Source organism: Mastomys coucha, unplaced genomic scaffold, assembly GCF_008632895.1.
Source record: "Mastomys coucha isolate ucsf_1 unplaced genomic scaffold, UCSF_Mcou_1 pScaffold7, whole genome shotgun sequence".
Lineage (NCBI taxonomy): Eukaryota > Metazoa > Chordata > Mammalia > Rodentia > Muridae > Mastomys > Mastomys coucha.
In genome coordinates this window covers 54,170,761-54,192,458 of record NW_022196913.1, presented here as the reverse complement: position 1 = coordinate 54,192,458, position 21,698 = coordinate 54,170,761, and the positions used below count along the sequence as shown (strand labels likewise).

General features: G+C 49.8%; 1 protein-coding gene across 6 annotated transcripts in view; it reads left to right on the top strand.

The window, feature by feature from the left end:
- Positions 1–19,560, top strand: part of Fgd3 (FYVE, RhoGEF and PH domain containing 3) — a 59,805-nt gene extending 40,245 nt beyond the window's left edge. For 5 of the 6 annotated variants that reach the window (XM_031358469.1, XM_031358467.1, XM_031358471.1 and 2 more), the window contains 11 exons: positions 506–564; positions 1,589–1,735; positions 3,183–3,275; positions 4,123–4,202; positions 6,081–6,111; positions 6,734–6,841; positions 7,827–7,889; positions 13,123–13,245; positions 14,305–14,445; positions 16,334–16,474; positions 17,106–19,560. In XM_031358469.1, the coding sequence (XP_031214329.1) occupies positions 506–564; positions 1,589–1,735; positions 3,183–3,275; positions 4,123–4,202; positions 6,081–6,111; positions 6,734–6,841; positions 7,827–7,889; positions 13,123–13,245; positions 14,305–14,445; positions 16,334–16,474; positions 17,106–17,357 (1,238 nt within the window). In that variant the 3' untranslated portion in view covers positions 17,358–19,560. Of the gene's footprint in view, positions 1–505; positions 565–1,588; positions 1,736–3,182; positions 3,276–4,122; positions 4,203–6,080; positions 6,112–6,733; positions 6,842–7,826; positions 7,890–13,122; positions 13,246–14,242; positions 14,446–16,333; positions 16,475–17,105 lie in introns of those variants that run through there. The other variant, XM_031358473.1, reaches the window with a different exon arrangement.
- Positions 19,561–21,698: the final 2,138 nt, after the last annotated feature.

Below are 21,698 nucleotides of genomic sequence, written 5' to 3'. Positions count from 1 at the left end.
GACAGACAGACACAGAGACAGACCGACAGGCACAGAGACAGACAGACAGACAGACAGACAGACAGACACAGAGACACACACAGAAAGACACAGAGAGATAGAGGCAGAGAGATTAATAACTAGGAAAGTGATTTAGTCTTTTCCTCTCAGATGGGAGGATGCTATGTGGGGAAGGCACTGCCAAACACTGGCTCCATCCAGAGCTTAGGCCCAGCAATGGGCCCCTCAATGAGGGTGTTTCTATTTCAGGTGGGCAGCATGGGCCTGGGTACTGTGTAAGAGAGTTGGGGATCTCACTTGGTGTCAGCCCCAACAGGCTCAGCAAATGGCTCTGGGGCTTGTCCCTTCTCCGTGCCAGACCTCTGGAGCAGTCTGGCACCCTGAGAAAGGCCAAGTGCAGGAACAAGGTCTCCACTGGAAGCCACGACATCATCAGTGTCAGCCTCTCCAGTAGGAAGTTGCGGCATTACCAGGTGCCCAGACTCACTCAGTTCTCCTCACACAGGGTCCCTGGAGCTCATCTCCACAGCTGCTGACCACTCCAATGCTGCCATTAGGAAGATGGTGAGTTCAGGCTGCTGTAGGGAAGCCAAGAACATGCAGTGAGAGTGAGGGACAGGAGCATAGGAGCAAGTACCTTCACCCCTGATTCCAGGTGGGCCCACCCCATCAGTGAGCACATATATACCAGTCTCCCCAAGACATGCCAGGTGCATATCTTAATACCCACTAGTAAGAACAAGTGCCTCTCTGTACAAACCAGGTAGGTTTATGCCCACCTTCCTAATGCAAGCCAGATGCATACCCCACCATCCAGGGACATGCCACAATGACACCTGACTCCTGTATATATCTGCCAGCTCCTGCAAGGTCATGGATTCTTCTCCACCCTCAAGGGTGCCATGCATCCTATGCTGTTTCGTACACTAGCATCTATGGCATCCATACAAAGAAGAGCCAGCCTGACTTGCCTGCTTTTAGGTACACAAGTAGAAATCACCACTCAAAGGACAGGACACCTGAGGGCTAGTAGGTCCTGCCCTAGCCCATGTTGCTATTGTCAAAGTCTCTACAGGCTCGGTTCTACTTTGAAAAGTGTTAAATTCTAACCAAGAGGTAGAGCCATGACCTGCTAACCTTGTTCCCATTGTACCTTGGGCATTATGATTCCCCAAACAGGCCTGGGGAAAGTAACATGTAGATTGGCCTAGTCTGAGTCATAGTGACTCAACTGACTCCTGCATGCCTCAGTTTCCTTGTCTATAAATTGGGGATAACCATGCCATTTACTTCATAGAGTACGTGTCAGAATTAAATAATTAAAATCTGAATGGTGTGGAACAGTCCCTAGCACATAGCAACAGAGGTCTGTGACGTATTAGTTTCTGAATGGTGAGCTTCTAGTCACCCTTTCATACCCAGCTCAAATGTCCCCCTATGTTTTCCTCCCTTTTCACTGGCAGTGATTTCATTGCTACAGTGGACTCTGGGTCACAGTTGCAGAGCATGGCTTTGCTCACCCCTGGGCTCACAGCAGTTTCCTCGGTCTTGTGGCCTTGCAACCATCTGATCTTTGTATCTCTTGCAGGAGAAAATGCACAAGCTCTTAGAGGTGTATGAGCAGCTAGGTGGGGAAGAGGACATTGTTAACCCAGCCAATGAGCTGATCAAGGAGGGCAACATCCAGAAGTTATCAGCCAAGAATGGCACCACTCAGGACCGACACCTTTTCCTGGTGAGTCAGGCAGCCATCCCAGGCACAGAATTCCCTCATCTGTCTTCTCAGACACTGCATAGTACTGGAAAGATTCAGAAGCCCAAGGAGGAGATTCTTCTGTAGCCTTCCAGATAGTTTTTTTTTTGGGGGGGGGGGCTATCTCTTGCTAATGCCTCTGTCCTGATTTCTGCAAGCAGCTAATATTTATGTTCCATATATCCAGCATTTCTATTCTTTTTCATCTACCTTGATTGCAATTAAGCAACCAAACTATAAAGAATTGTAGCCAAACATCAAGATCTCAACTGTCCCCCCAGAATCGTGCTCTGGTTTAGAGGGAGGGGAAAGATAGGAAGGAATTATAGTGGGAGATCCAGTCAAATACCTTACATACAAGAAGAGACACAGTTCTTTTTCTATAGCTTCTCTCCATACCTCCTCCTCTTCTTCTCCTTTCTCCTCTTCCTCCTCTTCTTGGTTCTTCCCAAGGCCTTACATTTGCCAGGCAAACACCCTATCAATACCTTACACTCATAGGCCAGCCTCTACTTGAATAAGTAGCTATATCTTTGCAAGTTTCCTTTTTTTTCACATCCACACACCTAGGATATGTTTAATTTTTTAATTTTTTATGTATATGAGTATAATGTAGCTGTCTTCAGATACATCCAAAAGGGGCATCAGATCCCATTACAGATGGTTGTGAGCCACCATGTGGTTGCTGGAAATTGAACTCAGGACTTCTGGAAGAACTGTCAGTGCTCTAAACTGCAGAGTCATCTCTCCAACCCTGCAAGTTTCCTTTTTAAACCTAGAGCCTATGACATACCTAGCCAATCTCTTGGCAGAATAATAACACTAGGTATGGGTTTCATCTTGTGAAATGGGCCTTAAATCCAATCAGAAAGTGATTGGTCACTCCCATGACATTCATGCCTCTGTTGTACCAGTGGACATATCTTGCTGGGCCAGTTGTTATTGTAACTTATAGGATTCACATCTGGGTATGATTTATGCTTATGTCTCTCCTCTGGTAAAGTACATAGCACCTTTCAGCACTATAGAAGCTATCCAGTGGGGTTGAAGCTTTCAGGTCAGTTCTGACTTGATTTCTCCACATTCTATATGGAGACTAAGTATGTAGTGTTTGCAGCAGTAACATTTTATCACAAGTTCTGGAGGGTAAACAAGAGCATTAGTAGTAGCCTGTACTATTTGGTGTTTATAGGATCTCAGTGGCCAACAACTCCAAGAGACATAACCCTTTCCTGGATCTGGGCTTCGTTCATTAGTCTCTGGTGTCTAGTGGGACCATTGTTATCCATTATAGGCTCAGAATATGCCTCTTGAGTATTGTGCTTAAAAGTGTATGTGCATCTTTTTAAAAATATATTTTACTTTATGACATTAAATAAAGCTTATATGGGTCCCTATGGCACCACTCCTCATGACATCTTTCTTACAGTTCAACAATGTGATGCTCTATTGTGTACCCAAACTAAGGCTCATGGGCCAGAAGTTTAGTGTACGGGAGAAAATGGACATCTCTGATCTCCAGGTGGGTACGTCCCTCTCTCCCCTCCTTATGCCTTGGAAGGGGGTACAATCAGGCATAACTTTGAAGGCCACCTCTGTGGCTCAGAGGTTTTGGAGACAGCATCTTGGTCCTGGTATACTAGCCTTGAGTGGGCAGTTTTCCCCATGGTCTTGGAGTATACCTTCTCCAATGTTCCTGATGATCTCAGGTTGAAGGGAACAGGAGGCTGGGACTAAAGTTCACAGCCATGGAAGTGACATAGACACAAGGTAGGCTGTCACTTCATGAGGACAGGACTTAAGACCCAGTTAAAGATCTAGAAGTGAAACTCAGATCATTAATTCAGAATGGAGTGTGGGCCTACTCGTCTGGCCTGTGGTTTTATGCTGATGGAAGAGGGTTAAATCTGAGAGCCTACAAGGACATGACCCTACTCCATCAACTCTGTCTAGGTGCATACCTTTAAACTCACCACACTCATGCCCATGTGGGCTCAAGCACCTGTTAAGGGACAGAGTCAAGCATCTTATAAGATCTTCATTTCTCCCAAGGGGTGTGGCTGTGCTGGAAGGGAAAACCTGGGCCAGAGCTGACTGGGGACGACTACTAAAGGAGCCCTAATGGGCAGGTATATTTGCCAAGCAGCAGTCTAAACACAGAGCCTGAGGCCCAGCTCTGTATGGGCAAGACCAGTGGTCCACTCTTCTCCTGAGAGCCTGTAAAGTCACTCTGATACTTCCACAGGATAATAAATAAATAAATAAATAAATAAATAGTACCTGATTCACAGAGCTTAGGTGTGTGTTAAAGAACAACTAACATGGTGATTTGTATTCATTTGCTCTGTTCTGTGTTCTGTGTTCTACAGGTGCAAGATGTTGTGAAACCAAATGCAGCCCCCACATTCATCATAACAGGAAGGAAAAGGTCCCTGGAGCTTCAGACTCGGTGTGGCACTAGCAGCTGCAGCTGTGGGAACATCTTTGACCTGAGACTGTAGTGCATAACTCCTTTAATGAATGCAATAACCTTTCAATATGTTCAGCATGTGTGCATGTGTGAATCACATGCACAAAGATGGGAAGATGTCTCAGTGGGTAAAGTGCTTGGCACATGGCATGAGGACCTGAATTCAGATACCCAGCGCTCACATAAAAAGCCAGACATAGCAGTGTGTGATTGTAATCCCACTGCTGTGGAGGTGGAGCAGGCATGTCCCCGAGGCTTACTCTCTAGCCAGCCTAGTAGAATGAATGAACCCCAAGTTCACTAAGAAGTCCTGTATCAAAAAGTGAGGTGAACAGTGATTAAGGAAGACACACAATATCAAACTCTGTCCTCTACTCACATGTACACACACGAACATGTATACACACATGCTCAAACGTGACTATTACAAATAGCACGTGTCTTGGTTAGGGTTTCTATTGCTATGCTAAAATGCCGTGACTAAAATCAACTTAAGGAGAAAGGGTTCATGTCACTTACACTTCCAGGTCACATCCACCACTGAAGGAAGTCAGGGCAGGAACCTGGAAGCAGGAATTGAAATACTGGAACCTGACTACTGCCTTGTTCCCCATGGCTTGCTCAGCTTGCTTCTTATAGGACCCAAGACTGCCTGCCAAGGGGTGGCACCACCCACGGTAAACTGGCTCCTGCCACATCAGTCATTAATCAAGAAAATGCCTCATAGACTTGTCTACAGGCCAATCTGATGGAGGCAGTCCCTCAACTAATGTTCCTCTTCCTAGCTAATCCCCCTTGTATCAATTCGAGAAAAAAACAGCCAGGACATCAGTCCTTCACCTTCAGTCAGCGTGTCAGGACTCATCCTATAATCATACATATTTCTCAGAACAGCATGATCCCCACCAAAATTATTAACTGCAACCAATGAGACGGTTTAGTGGGCAGAAGAACCTGTTGCCAGGCCTGGTATCGTGAGTGCCATCCTTTGGTAGCACATGGTAGAAAGAAAAAGTCATCTCCTGGGAGTTGCCCTCTGACTTCTGTGGATGCCACTTACACCCTACATAGATACAACATAAGTTAAATAAACTGTAATTTTCTTAAATTATTAACAAGGGGGTGGGTGTGGTGGCACACCCACTCCTAGCACTTAGGAGGCAGAGGCAGGTGGATTTCTGAGTTTGAGACTAGCCTGGTCTACAGAGTGAGTTCCAGGACAGCCAGGGCTACACAGAAAATCTGGAAAGTCATCCCAGGGTCCCATGCTGACAACCTGAGTCTCATTTCTGCAAACTGTGATGTGAACGGTCCCCGTGCTTAGGCTTCTTCTGCCCCTGTGAGATGTACTTTTAAAAAAAAATTATTTACTTATTATATGTAAGTACACTGTAACTGTCTTCAGACACACCAGAAGAGGGCATCAGATCTCATTACAGATGGTTGTGAGCCACCCTGTGGTTGCTGGGATTTTGAACTCAAGACCTCTGGTAGAGCAGTCAGTGCTCTTAACTGCTGAGCCATCTCTCCGGCCCGAGAGGTACTTCTGAGGGGAGCTCCTGGTCAGCATGTGGTATGTCTGCTCTGTCAGGTCACATTATCCTCTAAGCTTGAACTCTCATTGGCTGTGTGTAGGAAATCGGTCACATTCCACCTATGGTGTGAGAGCTTTTTAATCTCCTGCCAGGGTCCAGGGTGATGTTGATCTGCAAGGTGAGCCTGGCCCTAGTTGGGTCACACATGTTCTGAACACTACCTTTCCAGCCTGGAGCTGCAGCTCCAAGGCAGCGAGTGGCTAGGGAGGCACACAGGGGTATCCAAGGATGGATTGCTGAGATACTGATTTTGTCTTTGTAGGACAGAAGAAGAGAAGAAAGAATGGATTCAGGTGAAGCTTCTCAAGTTTGTTCTCTCTGTCTCTCCCTCCTGTGGATCAAACCTAGAGTCTGGGGGCCTCTCCAGCAAGTTCTCTGCTGCTGCGCTATATCCACAGCTCTTGTGCTTTTGAGATTAGGGTTTTGCTAGTAACTGACACTAGCCTTGAACCATCAACCCTCCTGCTTTGGTATCTTGAAGGCTGGGACTCAGATTCGCATCACCGAGTATGGCTTACATCCTAATGTGATTGTAGTATGGCCATTTCATATGGGACCATGTGAACCAGGAACTTTTCCCTAACACTAGCACTGCCGGCCTTCATGTCTCAAGGGAGGCAGTGACCATGGTGCCTTCCTGCATGCTTTTCAGGTTCCACAAGCCTTTCAATACACTTACTTGCTTTCTTTCAATACATTTACGTGTTCCTTCTCCACAGGTAAGGAACAGGAAAGGGCCATGACGGGCCTTGGGCTAGGTGTTATCTTTCTGGAATTAGTCTCTTTGGTCATGTTGGATCCAAGGCAGAGAGTCAGGATAAAATGGTCAGGGGTGCTCTGTGGATACTTGGACTCTGAGCTTTCAATGTCCTTCCCTGGCTCTCTGACGGCCCTGTGGCTTTGTTGTGTATCCAGGTAATTCAGGCCACCGTGGAGAAGCACAAACAGAAGAGTGAGACCTTCAGGGCCTTCGGTGGTGCCTGTAGCCAGAATGAGGAGCCCAGCCTGTCTCCAGACCAGCCTGTGAGTCAGCAGCCTGGGACAGGGGGAAGTGGGAGTCGGCTGTTGGCCAGGGAGGGAGGCCTAGGGGTATGATGCAAACACCTCGAACGAACAGTTCCCTGCTGGCCCCATATTGATCTTCACTGGCACCTGACAGACCTTGCAGGCTAGCCTCCGTGTAGAGGAAGCGTCCCTTTAGTGCTCTTCGTCATCTCTGTACCTTCAGCAAGGCAGCCATGAGCATTGAGGGACCTTATCTCCCTCCTACAGAACCCGAGGCTCGGGGGGCTCTGTGACACTCCCAGGCCGCTGTGGCACGGTGACATCCTGAGGTTATGGTGCCCTTCTTACACTGTGACAGGAACCAACAGTGTGCCCTACCTCCCAGCTACACACACTCCTTCCACCTCTGTTGGCTGCTTTGCTCACCCTCACCAGGTGCATCTGGAGGGAGGGAGCAGCTGGCACACCTTAACACCTCAGTCTGTACCCACCTGCAGCTGCCTGGCCTCCTGTCCTCAGAGGGTCTGCCTATTCCTGATGGTTTGCTCCCATTTTTCTGCTTCCTGGATGTATTTTTGGAGAAAAGTTAGCATTCTTCGAAGGAAGGATCCTGCGAGCTCCCTGAGGGCAAATGACTTAGAGACTGAGGGTGCAGAGCGGGTAGTTGTTAGTTAGCCAAGCATGGGGCATTAGAAACCCTGCAGACTGTCTACACAGACCACAAGGATGAATAGAGCACCCATGGGACCACCACCTCAACCTGCCAGTATGTGTGCTTTTCAGAATCCGGATTAGGGTGGGCCAAGTCAGCCTCACCTTATGACACCCAGGTGCCTTCAGTTCTGGCATGGCTCCCAGAGTCCCAGCATTTATTAGACCAGTTGTCTCATGGGCACTACCTCTCGATGCACAGGATGATAGGTGGAGAAAATGATCTTCTGCTACCCAGAGTGTGAGGTGCGACTGGGAAACCACCTCACCCTCAATCCCTATTCTCTTCCAGGTCCTGAGTGCCAGCTCTGTGGAACCTGTGGGGGTAGCCGACAGCAATGGGGGTGCTTCTGGGGTGAGTGATCCACATCCAGGGATTAGCAGGAGTAAGTAAGAGGTGCTTGGGACGATGAGAACAAGGCAGGCTGGAGGGTGAGGATCCAGGAGTCGGCTTGCCCTCTCCAGTGTTCTTGAGGCCTAGGAATGCAGATATGAGGCTGTTCTGAGGTCAGGTACTGGTGACTTGAGTAACAGAGGTGGGGGCCACCAGGGAGCCTATTGATGGGCAGTGCACAACCATGTGTATCATCTGATCTCTGTGTGAATACTTAGGAGCTTGCTGTGTGTAAATTTCACCTGGCAGTAAAGAGGTGCCAGCTCTGAGTGGCAGCAACATGAACACAGGTTCATCCCTCACACTGAGCAGGTTTTCAGAAAGCTGGGACTCTGCGCCTCTTTCTCTCTGTGTTCTCAGGGCCCAGCAGCTGGGTTAACCACGTGCCTGGCTGCTAAGGACTGATCGTGGGAACTTGAGGGGATGTCTTTATTTTAATTTGGGGATGTCTAATAGTCCGAGGCACATGCCTGTGCTTGCTGTGTACCCCAAACTGAGCCACATCATCACTTTGGTGCTTGGCATTCACAAGCACCTGTGGCAACAGTCGTTGGGACAACTCTGGGCCATAGCTTCACTAACAGCCTGGAATGATAATACTGCCTGGCATCTTGCTAGGTCCTGGATGAACTACTGAGTTAGGGAGAGTGACAAGGGTCTCCAGCTCATCCTGGACATAGGCTCTTCTCCCTGGGTCTATTGACACTGACCTGGGGCACAGTGCTGCATTCTTTCCTGCTCACCTGCCTCCCCTCCAGGGTGCCTGCTCCTTACCTCCCCTCTTTTTTTCTTTGTCTCTCATTCTGTCTCTACGTCTCTCTGTCACACGCGGACTCTGTCTCCCAGGACCCTTCTCTGCTTCTGTCTCTTTGCTCTGATCTCTGCCTTTCAGTTGTTCATGCAGAGCTCAGATCTCCTTGCATTGGAGACAGGAAAGAGCCACCTGAGTGGGGCTCAGAACAGCCGGTGACTCAGCCCTGCAGCTCTGAGAATATGGTTTTGTTAGGTTATGACTGTTGGGTTTTCGTTCCCATAAAGAGGAGGACATAGGTTCAGGTCAGTCTGATGAGCTGCCTTGAAGCAAGCAAGAGACAGGCTGTGGGTGGAGACACCTGAGATAGAGAACAGAGAAGGGCTGGTGTGACATTGTATGAGGCCAGGGCCTGTCAGGGTGGGCCTGAATATATTGCTATTTCCCTTCCTTATGACCACAGCTTCCCCAAATCCCTCGATAGTGTGAGTTCAGGCTGGCCATTTGTCAGGCAACTTTGAGAATGCTTGTGAGGCCCGAGGGAGGGCTGAAACATTTCAGGGGTATGATGGGAAAAGAAGGGGACCCCAGAATAAAGAGGAACTGAGCAAGAGGAGAGAGACCCTAATTGGAATGTTGCTGCTGTCTGACCCCTCCAGAGCAGACAGTCACCGTAAGGGTGAACTTTGTTGAAAGTGGAAGGCAGGAAGTCTAGACGGGCTGCATCCAGACACCCCAGTGGCTCCTGCACCAGTCTGCTTGTGCCTGCTTCCTGCCACCTACTGGCCTCTCCTGGCTCTACCAGGCCCGGGCCTTTGGACTGACTGTCAGCTCTGCCTACATCCAGGAAGCCCCATGGCTTGTCCCAGGGTCCCTCATAAATGCCTTTCAATCACACACCACATAACCTAGTGTCAACCTTCTGAGTTGCTAATGTAGATGTATGCAGTTGGCCTTAGCCAGACCCATACAATTCTGACTGTCTTTTTCCTGATGCTTATGGGTTGTGGCTACACCACAGTTGACCTTCCAGGGGAATGCATGCCTCCTGGTCAAGTCAGACTGAGCAGCTCATGAACGAACACACAGTCTGAAACACTCCCAAGCCAGCCCCACATCTTTCAGCCAGGGAGGGTATCCATGACCATTTCACTCATGATACCTTGGACTCTGGTTCTGCTCTGTCCAGGCCCTAGGATGGACCTATGGACACGTTGCTTATAACCAGCTGATGGCTAGGGCACCCAGACCCAGGAAAACTAGTCCTTTGTTCATGCAATCGCTGGGACTGAGCCCACAGGTCCTGGTGAGGGAATCCTCATGCTCCTGGAGTTGCAGGCAGGCAAGGATTCAGAGTAGGGATGGAGACATTTTAAAGGATCAGTGGTATCCAGAACTGCCTCAAGGGCATTAGCAGTGGTGCCTATAAGTGAGATGTCTCACAGCTCAGGCTAAGTGGAGGTCAGTGCCAAGATTAGGAGGATGAAGCTGGAGGGAAGTGGAGTTTGCTTTGGGTTGAAGCCAGATATGCATACCCTAACCTTACTGTCCTCTGGGAGAGAGAGATGGGGAAGCTCTATGGTAACCTAATGCAGGCTGCTCTTGCTGGCTTCCCATCTCCTTTGATTGGGAAGAGACAGCTGGGAGCTCCAGAGTCAAGGCCTCAAACCATACCCAGGGCCTGCCTTGATTAGAATATGTTCACTAGACCTGCTGGGTCCCATGGACATGGTCTGTCCCTCTCTCTTTTTTTCCTGCTTCTGCTTTGAGAGGAAACAGCCTCTCAAAGGTTGACAACATTCACCCCACAGCAGCCCAGTGTCCAGTTCTGGTGTCCTTCTTCCTTTTCCCTTACCAAACCAAGGTGGGGCCTGCCCTCCCTCTAACAAACAGATCCACAACAACAGATAATCCAGTGGAGTGTGGCCATGTGCTTCCCTGTTGATGCTTTGCCTGAGCAGAGCTAGGCTGAACTGAGATTTCAGTGAGCTCAGGATGGTTCAGAGTCATCTGTGGACCTGCACTGAGTGTCATGATAGGGCACACTACAGAGGAAACCTTCACACTGCTCAAAAACAAGGTTTCATTTTTAATCAGAAGAGTTTGGCCATGGGTGCCAGGTTTATGCTGCTTCTTAGCATGTCTAGAGAGGAAACGAACCCCTTCAATGTGCTGGGTTTGTGTCCTGTGTCTAAGTGTCTGTCAGCCCCTTCTTTCCTAAGAGAAGCCAAACCGCATCCAGGAAATTTTGCAAGCATCCTTGCAGAATTCAAAGGCTTCCTCATTCTGTTAAGAGTAAAAAAATCAATGCCAGGTGGTGGTGGTGGTGGTGGCACGTGCCTTTAATCCCAGCCCTTGGGAGGCAGAGGCAGATGAACTTGTGAGTTTGAGGCCAGCCTGGTCTACAGAATAAGTTCCAGGACAGCCAGGGCTACACAAGAGAAACCCTGTCTGGAAAAAACAAACAAATAAACAAAAGGAGTAAAAATCCATTTGCTCTTAACTGAAGTGTACACACACACACACACACTCTCTCTCTCTCTCTCTCTCTCTCTCTCTCTCTCTCTCTCTCTCTCTCTCTCTCTCATACACACACACACACACACACACACACACACACACACACAAATCTGAAATTCCTGCCCCAGAGCTCCAGATGTACTCTGAGCGACACACAGACCCATCCAAGATGCTATCAAAGCACTGGCCGCCCACAAGGCAATTGCTCCCCCGTGATACCAGAACTTCCTTTTCTTCATAAGGCCCCACTCTGTGCCTGCCAAAGCAGAGATTCAGGAGGAACTCACTGTGTTGACCCTCAGTGGAGAACAGCTTCCGGGTTGATGTTGGCATGCTATAGATGTTCTTGTGTGTCCTCGAGCCTTCACTATCTGATCATCTGTGACCTGCATATCTAACCAGGCCTCTTGTGTTGTGGATGGCATGGTTGGAGATCAAGTCACAGGAAGGGTGGGCCACAGTGGACCTCAGCATCATGGGAGCAATATGAGATGGAAGCTCCTGTCTGAGCACAGAGATGGGCAACTCTGTCCTGATCAAATGAAGCTTACTAAATGAAAGAAGCTGGGGGAATACATGACACCGGCCCCAGCCAGTCTTAAAGGTCTTGGCCTCAGGACCTTCCCTTTGTCTGAGCCCCATTGGTCCAAGGGCCTAAGTTCCTGGCCACCCTAGGTCATCTCAGGCGTTCCTCTATCCCCAAATGTCCCACTGTCCCAGGGGTGCCCTGCTGACCCCTGGAGCCTCCTGCATTCTCAACTACCTTGTAGGAATAACAGCTGGGGTCCCTGAGAGCCATCACATGTCAGGGCTATCTGGCCAGTGATTAATTCCTCCACTTTGACATTTAGATTCCTCACAAGAAAAAGGGGGCATGGACATCAGAAGGTGGGCCAGAGGGTGGAGGCTGTGGGCCAGAGGGTGGAGGCTGTGGGGCTATGGCAGACCTGAAGATGGGCATCTTCCTCTCTCCTGTCTTCTTTCAGCTGTTTTTTTTTTTTTTCCTTCTTGCACTAAACCCTCCCACCCTCTCTGTCTCAATGAACACTTGGACCTCTCAGCAGTACTGAGAGGAGGCCACAATTGGAAAGTCTTATATAGGACTGGGGGTTCCTGAGTCTAGGTGAGGGGTGCATTTCCAGATTCAGGAAGACTCAGAGCCCTTGGGAGTGGAGCTTTGGATGTCAGGTCTGGAATGCCTGCCTTCTGCCCACTGCTCACAAAGCCCTGATGGTGGACCTGAAGACAAGATGCATGGCAGAGGGAGGTCAAGGCCATCTCCCACCTTGGTCCTTGGAGGAAGGACTCACAAACTGGAAGAAGGCAGTGCTGCAGGAGACACAGCAAGAGGTCAAAGTTGAACACAGCCTCAGCTGGCTTGGTTTTTCTCACACGTCCTCTAGGATGCTTCTGCATGACTGCCACATGAGCATGTATGTTTATGCATGTGGTGAGCCAGTCCCCAAGTATCCAACACAGTATAGGCATGTGGCAGGGTGAAGGGCGACACTCAGGATCTAGGGGCCACATGATCATTCTGGGCTGCAGTCAGGGATACCCCAGTCCCTGGCAGCAGATGCCATCCATGCAGACTCCTGTCCACACCTCTTCCCCTCCCCCCCAGCTTCACTTCACAAGGATATTTTCTTAGACACATCAGATAAAGCCACTAGCCAAGCTGTCTTGCCCTCTTGGAACCTTACGTCAGACGTGATGCATGATGCACTGGGGTGTCCCTAGGAGAAGGGCTAGGAAGGGGGTGCAGCTGCCTCTTCCCCTCTGCATTGTCCAGTTTTGCTCCGGGCATGCGTGGCCACTTGCAGGATCCTTAGCTAACCCTCCACACCTGTGGCTCTCCATCCCACATGGGCTTATCTTGTGCCCATACTCTGAAGCTGATGATGGCCACTTGCCTCCTTGTAGATCGAGTCCAGAAAGTCATCCTCTAAAACAAGACGTGACAAAGAGAAGCCCGGATGTAAGAGCTGTGGCGAGACCTTCAACTCCATCACCAAGAGGAGGTATCGCTGCAAGCTGTGTGGAGAGGTGAGCATGGAGCAGAGGAGAGGGAGTAGATCCGACAGGGGCCAGCTGACCACTCACTGAGTCTTCACGGGTCCTCATGGGTGAGCAGCAGGGCGCAGGGTGGCATGCACTTCTTGAGATTTCTGTGCACAGTTGGTGGGCTCTGCGAGCCACACAGCCTCTAGATCCTGTCAGCATTAGCTACTTTTCTCATTGCCATGACCTCAACGCCTAACAGGAATCAATTTAATAGGAGAAGGCTTTATTTTCACTCGCAGTTTTGAGGGTGCACATTCCACTGTGGCAGGAAAGCCATGGCAATCAGCACCATGGGGTACCTGGTCATGATGAATCTGCAGTCAGGAAACAAGAAGTGGGGATAGGCTATCAAACATCATGCCTTACCCTAGGGACTCACTTCCTCTAGCAATGCTTTCTACAGTCTTCCAAGACAGCAGCAGCCACCAAATGTTCTCACATATGAGAAGCATTTGTGGGGGAACATTACACATTTAAACCAAGACACTGTCCCCTCGATGCAGATGCCCTTGAGCAAGAAACTGTTCCCCTAAAGTAAAAGTTACTCTCTGGGCAGCTCTGATGCTGATAACATCCCTTCCAGCTGAGAAATCATTTCAGCTAGGCTGGCTGGCCATTGAGCTCCTAGGATCTGCCCATCTCTGCCTTCTTAGCACTAGGACTGTAGAGGTGAGCCACCACATCCAGCTTTTGTGTGAGTCTTAGGGACCTGAATTCAGATCCTCATGCTTGAACAGCAAACTTTACTGACTGGGTCATACCCCATGGTTTTGATGTGCATTTTCTTGATGGTAGTGTCATGGTCTTCTTATGTAAGTGGGCCATGCTCTTTTCAGCTTACGTATAGGGCTTTTGAACTCTGGTTCAAACCTAGGTAAGGTAAGCAGGCCCTGGGCACTCAGGGAGAATAAAGTCACTCTCTGCCCTTAGATGGGGCTTCCAGCATCCCAGGACAAGCATTTTTGCCCTCTCTGTACAGGTCTTTCCTCCTCATCTGACCTCATCAGGATGCATGGTCAAAGGTACCGTCTTGTCTCGCAGGTCATCTGTAGGAAGTGCTCAGAGTTCAAGGCAGAGAACAGTAAGCAGAGCCGTGTCTGCCGAGAGTGTTTCCTGGAAGAGTCCCTGGTCCCTCCCAGCCCCAGCTCTGAGGTCCCAGCTGAGCTCAGACAGAGAACAGAGGTGAGTGTCCCTGGTCCTTCCCAGCCCCAGCTCTGAGGCTCCAGCTGAGCTCAGACAGAGAACAGAGGTGAGTGTCCCTGGTCCCTCCCAGCCCCAGCTCTGAGGCCCCAGCTGAACTCAGACAGAGAACAGAGATGAGTGTCCCTGGTTCCTGGAACCAGGACAGATGCAGAGGACATCTCATTGTGGTCCACAGGCCTAGAATCAGGGCAAGACACTTGGAGCATGAGCATGTCTAAAGACATCTCAGGGACTAGTCAGCACCTGGGAACCACTTGCACCTAGGAGTTTAGATAGAAAGTTGTGTAGGTCCATTCTGGGTCTGAGTGGAGGTGAGACAGAAAACTGCTCCAAGTCTAGGCATCGAGGTCCATGGAGGACCTCCTTCACCTTAGGGCAGGCAGGGCCCTGTGTGTGTATGTGTCTGTCTGTCTGTCTGTGTCTGTGTGTCTTGTATATGTGTGTATCTGTCTGTGTGTCTGTGTGTGTATCTGTGTTTGCATGTGTGTCTGTGTATGTATGTGTGTGTGTCTGTCTGTCTGTGTGTCTTGTATATGTGTGTGTATATGTGTGTATCTGTCTTTGTGTCTGTGTGTGTATCTGTCTGTGTGTATGTCTTGTATATTTGTGTGTCTATGTGTGTGTCTATGTGTGTATCTGTCTGTGTGTCTGTGTGTGTATCTGTCTGTGTTTGCATGTGTGTCTGTGTATGTATGTGTGTGTATCTGCTTGTGTGTGTCTGTGTGCTGGGTTAAAAATGATGTGGGGCGGGGGGGTCAGCTTCCCAGCCTTCCTTCTTAAAGGACACAGTCCCTTTATGGAATAGTGGGACACTTTAGAACAGGAAGCCTCTGTTTTCCAGGAAAACTACATTCTCCTTTGTCTCCACTGCATGCATGTAGTTGTCTCCTGGGAGTCTGATGCCCAAGTTCCTGCCACCCTGGTTGCTAGATCTGCCAGGGACATCAAGGGCATAGGCTGTAAAGGACTTGAGGCTACAGTAGCCTGGATGGCGAGGCCCTGCTGGCCCCACCTGCTGACGTGTATCCACTCTCCACTCTCAATCTTCAGGTGTATTCTGGGAGTCCTGGGGGTGTGGTAAAAGGCCTTGGAGAGTTACTGGGTCTTGGGGAACTACCTCCAACAGGATGTGTCAGAACCATGTTCTAGTGGCTCAGGGATCTTGTTTCCATTGATAGTGCTAAGACACATAAGAAGAGAAAAGCAGGGTCTGTAGGATTTGTATGTGAGGAGTGTATGTTCACATGTGTGTGATGTGGAAAGTGTGTGTGTGTGTGTGTGTGTGCATGTGTATGTGGTGAATGGGGTAGTGCAGTGAAGGCTGTAATGTGCTTCGTCCCTTCACCCTGTGACCCACATTTCTGTAATTGCTGTTGAATTTCATCTATGTACCTATCTATCTATCTGTCTATCTATCTATCTATCTATCTATCCATCTACATACATACACACATATATATGTACATGTATATGTATACGTATATGTATATGGCCTTGCTTTATAGCCCAGGCCAGCCTGAGACTTGCAGTCCTCCTGCCTCAGCTTCCCGAAAGCTGAGATTATAAACACATATCATCATGCCAGGTTTCCCCTTGATACTTTTAAACATTGTCCTAACCTGGGATGGTCTTATTCTCCTAAGAGGGCCCAGCCCCAAACCCTACTTGAGATCACATGCACTGTTCTATTGGCCCCCAGTGACCCTTAGAACCATATAAGGGTCCCCAGCCTGCATGTAGACCTCAACTATATCTCTGTAGTAGTTACCACCTTCCAAGCATGGGCCCTAGTCCAGCCCCAGGTTCAGCCAAGGACAAAGACATCACTACAGGTAAGACTACCCCTGACCTATTTTTCTGTTTCCAGAAGCCTCCTTCTGTAGATCCTCGGCCCAGCCTGCTCTGTGGTACCCTGAATCTGTCAGATGATGGTACGGCTTGGAGTGAAGTGTGGGCAGCCATCCCTGAGTCAGATCCCCAGGTGCTAGACCTGCTGGCAGGCAGCCAGGTAAGTGTCCCTGTCCTTGTTCATGCCCAGGGCTACATGCTGTGAGAGGGGCTCTGCTGCCACAGTCTGGAGCCTCAAGCCTGAAGTGCCCATAGCAGGTCTGGGCCATTTCTTTGACTCTTTCCAGCCATGTGACCTGGCCTTCAATTTCTCCTAATGCCCAGAATAACCCTATTCCCCATTCGTGGAAGACAGGTCCCTGTAATGTGCAAAGACAGCCAAAGTGAGAACAGGCATAGGCCGGGGACACAGAGGTTGGGCCCTCCTCCCCACACATATTCATCCATTCCCATCTTTCTTCATTCATTCATACGTCTTAGACAGATAGATGCATTTGGGGCCCTGCTGAGCCTTGCCGTTTCTCTCTCAGCTCCGTTGCTAAGTCACAGGGCTATTTTGCCTCACCTACCCTGGCTCAAGGGTTCTGAGGGAAGCCATGGATCAGAGGGAAGACCTCTGGTGAGGTTTGTTGAAATGAAAAGAGCCTCCTCCCAGCATCTACTTGAGAGAGCCTGTTGCACAGCTTGTTCTAGTGACAGGCTGCCCTGTGTAAGGTTGGGCATGTTGGCCTGCTTGGGTGGCCACTGGCATGAGCTGGAGGCCTTACTGACCCTCTCTCTCTTTCCTGCAGGCTGGCCGACTGCTGTATAGCATCCCACTCTCTGGCTGTACTATAATAGTGCCTGGCCCTGAGGAGGGGCTGGAGGCAGGGTATGTGTGGAAGCTGCACCAAGGCTCACAGACCTGGTGGCTGAGCACCTCCTCCATAGAGCTGCAGCAGCGCTGGCTGAAAGCTCTGAGCACTGCAGGTTGTGGGGACACAGCTGGGGACAGACCAGAGACCTCCCAGCCCCAGGCCCCAGCAAGCACAGACACTCCATGAGCAGAGCCTCCTTACTGTCCTTCCCATTACTGTAATTGGCCTGTGTTCTTTTATGGGTGACCTTAGAAGCCGAGTGAAGGGATGAAGTACTCCTCTGACCACTGAGGATGGACCAAGTGGCCCAGAGAAGAGTAGCTATGGGTCCAAGATCACTCAGCAAGCCTTAGATAAGAATTAGGCTTCTGGCTCCGGCGCCAGCATTGTGGTGAGAGCATGGAGAATGACCACTACAAAGCAAAATGTCACTGGAGCAGACTGAGTGATGATGACACCAGCCCTCGAAGGCACAAGGGTACTGTCCAGGGGTGATCATGCCCAACCTGGTGTGACGTCACTCTGGAAAAGGCAGAGTAGTCTGGCTTGACCTGGCCTTTGTCCATCTATCCACTGTGTGACCTGGACCATGACGTGCTTCTCTGGGCTTCACTTCTACGTGCCCTCTCCTGAAGCATTACTACTCCTGCTGAGCCCATGAAGGGCAAGGAGCAAGAGCCTCCTTATCCCACCATTCCTAAACAGAGACACTCAGAGGCTGCGGGGAGTTGACCCTTATCCCTGTGTGGCAGGTTTGTGAGGTTTCAGACTGGCCCCTCTGTGGGCAGGTACCATGCTCATCAGTATAAATAAATGCTGTCTGTCAGCTAGTGAGCACAGCCTGGGAACCTTCAACCCCACTCTTTGCAGGGCTCCCCTCAAGGCAGGTGGCTAGTAGAGGAACGTAGACGAAGGTGGCAAAATGGAAGACAGGCCACACACTTGTCTTACAGAGCAGTTCTGCATCCCTAATGCTGTAGGTAGTGGGTGAGCAGCTAGGCTGATGGCGGGGTAGGGGTGCACTCATTCAAGATGTGGGGATGTGACAAAGGTCATGGGACCCAGAGGGCTGTTTGCCTCTCAGGGAGTAGGAAATTTAGAGACCAGGGATGATGTTCGGACCTTGAGGAGTCCAGCTCTCTAACATCAGCTCAGCACTGTGTGGGGACAACTGGGCAGGCAAGAGGGGCAACTCCATGGTGAGGTGAGGAGGGTTAGAGCCAGAAATGGGTGCTAGTTATAGGTGACATTGAGACACAGAGATGAGGTGGGCCCTCAAGTGAAATGGGGACCTGGGCTGGGAGTCTTGGTCAGGTAGGATGGGGTAGAAGTAAAGTGGATGGGGCAGGAGTGAGGTGGACATGGCAGAGGTGAGGTGGACAGGGCAGAGGTGAGGTATACAGGGCAAGGGTGAAATGGATAGGGCAGGGAAGAGGTGGATGGGGCAGAGGTGAGGTGGATGGGGCGGGGATGATATGGACAGGACACAAGTAAGGTGAAATAAGGTGGACAGGGTGCAGGTGAGGTGTCAGAAAACCAGAACACAGCTGAGTCTATGTGAGAGCCCCCAGCACTGGGCATGGGCTGCCTCAGGATTGCTTGCAGACCCCTCTGCCTTGCAGAGCACCTCCACAGAGGGAGGAACGAGTTGGGGGGCCTTCTAGCTCCTACTCAAGTAAAGCCCTCACCCAGTTCTGAATGGGGCAGTGCTGAAGGTGGCCCAGGCAGAACAAGGAGCAAAGGGGGGGGCTTTCCTTGGCCAGGTGCACCGTGTGGTGGACACTTGGACAGCCACAAGCCTTCAGCCTCTTGCTGTCCTTTGCTTCCTCCTGCTCATAGCAGTTCTGGCCCTTGCCTTTCAAGGATTCCAAGTGCTCATCCTCTGAAGAGTCAGAGCCTGAGGAGGTGCTTCTGTGTATCCTGCCCCCTAGGGAGTGCCTCTGCCCATCCTGCCCCAGGACTAGTCAGTTTGCAGCTTGGGGGCTCTTGATGCTACCTGAGCACAAAGGTGTATAGGTTACTCTTCTCGTTGCTGTGACAAAAATCTTAGACAAAAGCACCTTACAGAAGAATGAGGTTATTTGGCTCACAGCTTGAGGGTATGATCCATCATGGTGAGGAAACCTGTGGATGCAGGAGAGCTGGCTGGGTTCTGTCCACGGTCAGGAAGTGGAGGGATGGATGCTGGCTGGGTTCTGTCCACGGTCAGGAAGCAGAGGGATGGATGCTGGCTGGGTTCTGTCCATGGTCAGGAAGCAGAGGGATGGATGCTGGCGTCCCACCCACTTTCCCCTTTTTACTCATCCCAGGACCCTAAGCGATGGAATGTTGCTGTTCACATTCAGGGTGGGGTTTCTCTTCTCAATTAAACTTTTCTGAAACACCCTAATGACTTGGCCAGAATTTTGTCTTCTTGTGACTGTGATCCTATCAGGTTGACAATACCAACCTACCAACAACTATTTCAGTCACCCCTTATTAATTTGACACTCAAGCATGTCACTTTTTTTTTTTTTTTTTTTACGAGACAGGGTTTCTCTGTGTAGCCCTGGCTCTGTCCTGGAACTCACTCTGTAGACCAGGCTGGCCTCGAACTCAGAAATCCGCCTGCCTCTGCCTCCCAAGTGCTGGAATTAAAGGCGTGTGCCACCACCACCTGGCAAGCATGTCACTTTTAAATGGTAACATTCTGACCTTAGAAAGCCTTGTGCTCATTTTATGCAGCAATATGCACTTAGTCCGTCTCTAAAAATCTGCAAACCCTTCACAGATCCAATTTTTTTCCCCAAGACGTAAGTACAAGGCTCTCTGAGAGTCTCATGCTCTTTTAACTGCAAGCCTCTCTGAAATTAAAAAAAAAAAATACAAATTATATACTTCTAATATGCAATGGTACTGAGTAAGTAATCCCATTTCAAAAGTGAGGACTCGGGCATGGGAAGAGACTCAACAGTTACTGCTCTTACAGAGGACCATAGTTCAGTTTCCAGCACCCATGACCGGGAATTCACAGATGCCTGTAGCTTCAACTCCAGAGATCTGATGCCCTCTTTTGGCCTCTGTAGGTATCTACATGTTTCTAAACACACACATGCACAGGCACATGCATATACACAAATAAAATGAGGATTAGAGGCACAGCACAGTAAGATTGAACCAAAGCAAAACTGTATCCCAGCCAGATAAACACCAAGTCTTGATGCAGCACCTGGGCTTCAGTGCCATCCTCTGAGTTCCAACAGCCCTGGGCAGGCCCTCTCCTGCACTTCTGCTTCCTGCAGCACACAGCCTGTCTTCATTCAGGTCCATTCCATACCTGCAGCTTTCCTCAAGACACCTCTCACTGCCCTGGCATCTCCAATATCCTGGGGGAGCCACACAAGGCTCTACCTTCTCAGCTTTATACAATGGACTTTCAAATCCAACCACATCACACAGTGTCTGGCCTCCACTGCTTTCTAGGATTACAGTACAAGCCTTACAAGCTGTGAAACTCTTGCGTCTTGCAGGCCTATAAAACCGGCACTAAGTTCTGCTTCTGGCTCCAGATGTAGCCTGGCTTCCTCCTTCTACCCCAGCTGAAGTGGCACACGTGTGCCAGGGTGGTGGAATCAGAGGAAACGCTGCTCTAGGTGGTTGTTTTCAAGCAGGAAACCTCAGTGGTATTTAACACCCAGGCTCTCTCCTTTCCAATGGACCTGCCGTCTACAAGTGGGAGCCTTTCATAGGTGGAATCTTGAGTTCTGGGTACTATCTCTGTTGTCCTGGTGGTGATCTGAGGTCTCCCTTTGAGGGCATTACGTCTTTAACAACAACAGCTGCTTTCCCAGCAAGGCCTCATGGGACTTTACACTCACTCCCTCACTTTACTCACTGAGCTGCACACTTCATATCTTGCTGCTCCTGTTTCTGCTGTAACGTGGACTGAGAAGACCCAACAGTGGCTGAGCCATGGGTTGAGTGCTATTCTGCCTTGAAATATCCTCCACCAAAACAGTTAGCTATTACCTTTGAATTCAGCCTCACTCAAGTTTTGGGACATGGGCAGAGCATGGTTGAAAACTAGATTCTTTGCCAGAATATCACACACATGGCCTATAGCCCAGTTGTCCATAGAGTTCTTACCTCTCTGAGACCTCATGAACCAGGCCCTCCTCCGTTTCTCTCATGGCCCATTAATCTCTGTTTTCACAGAGAACCCTAGGGCTTTCCTCTTGCTGGCCCAGTCCAAGGGTCTAAGAACCATATGGTCAGGTTTACTGCAGCAATAGCCCTACTCCACGGTTTCCGTATTTGTTACTTTTTGCTTTGTTCTGACAAAAAACTTGGATGGAAGTGGAGTTACCATGTGAGGTTACGGTCCTTCAGGGTGGAGAAGGCGTGAAGGCAGGAGCTTGAGGCGGCTGGTCACTTTGTATCCAGTCAGGCAGCAGAGGGTGATAAGTCTGTTCCTTGCTCAGCTGCCACGCACACTTTGCGTGAAGGCGGTATCTGAGGCGTAAACTTCAAGGAAAGTCAGTCTCCTGC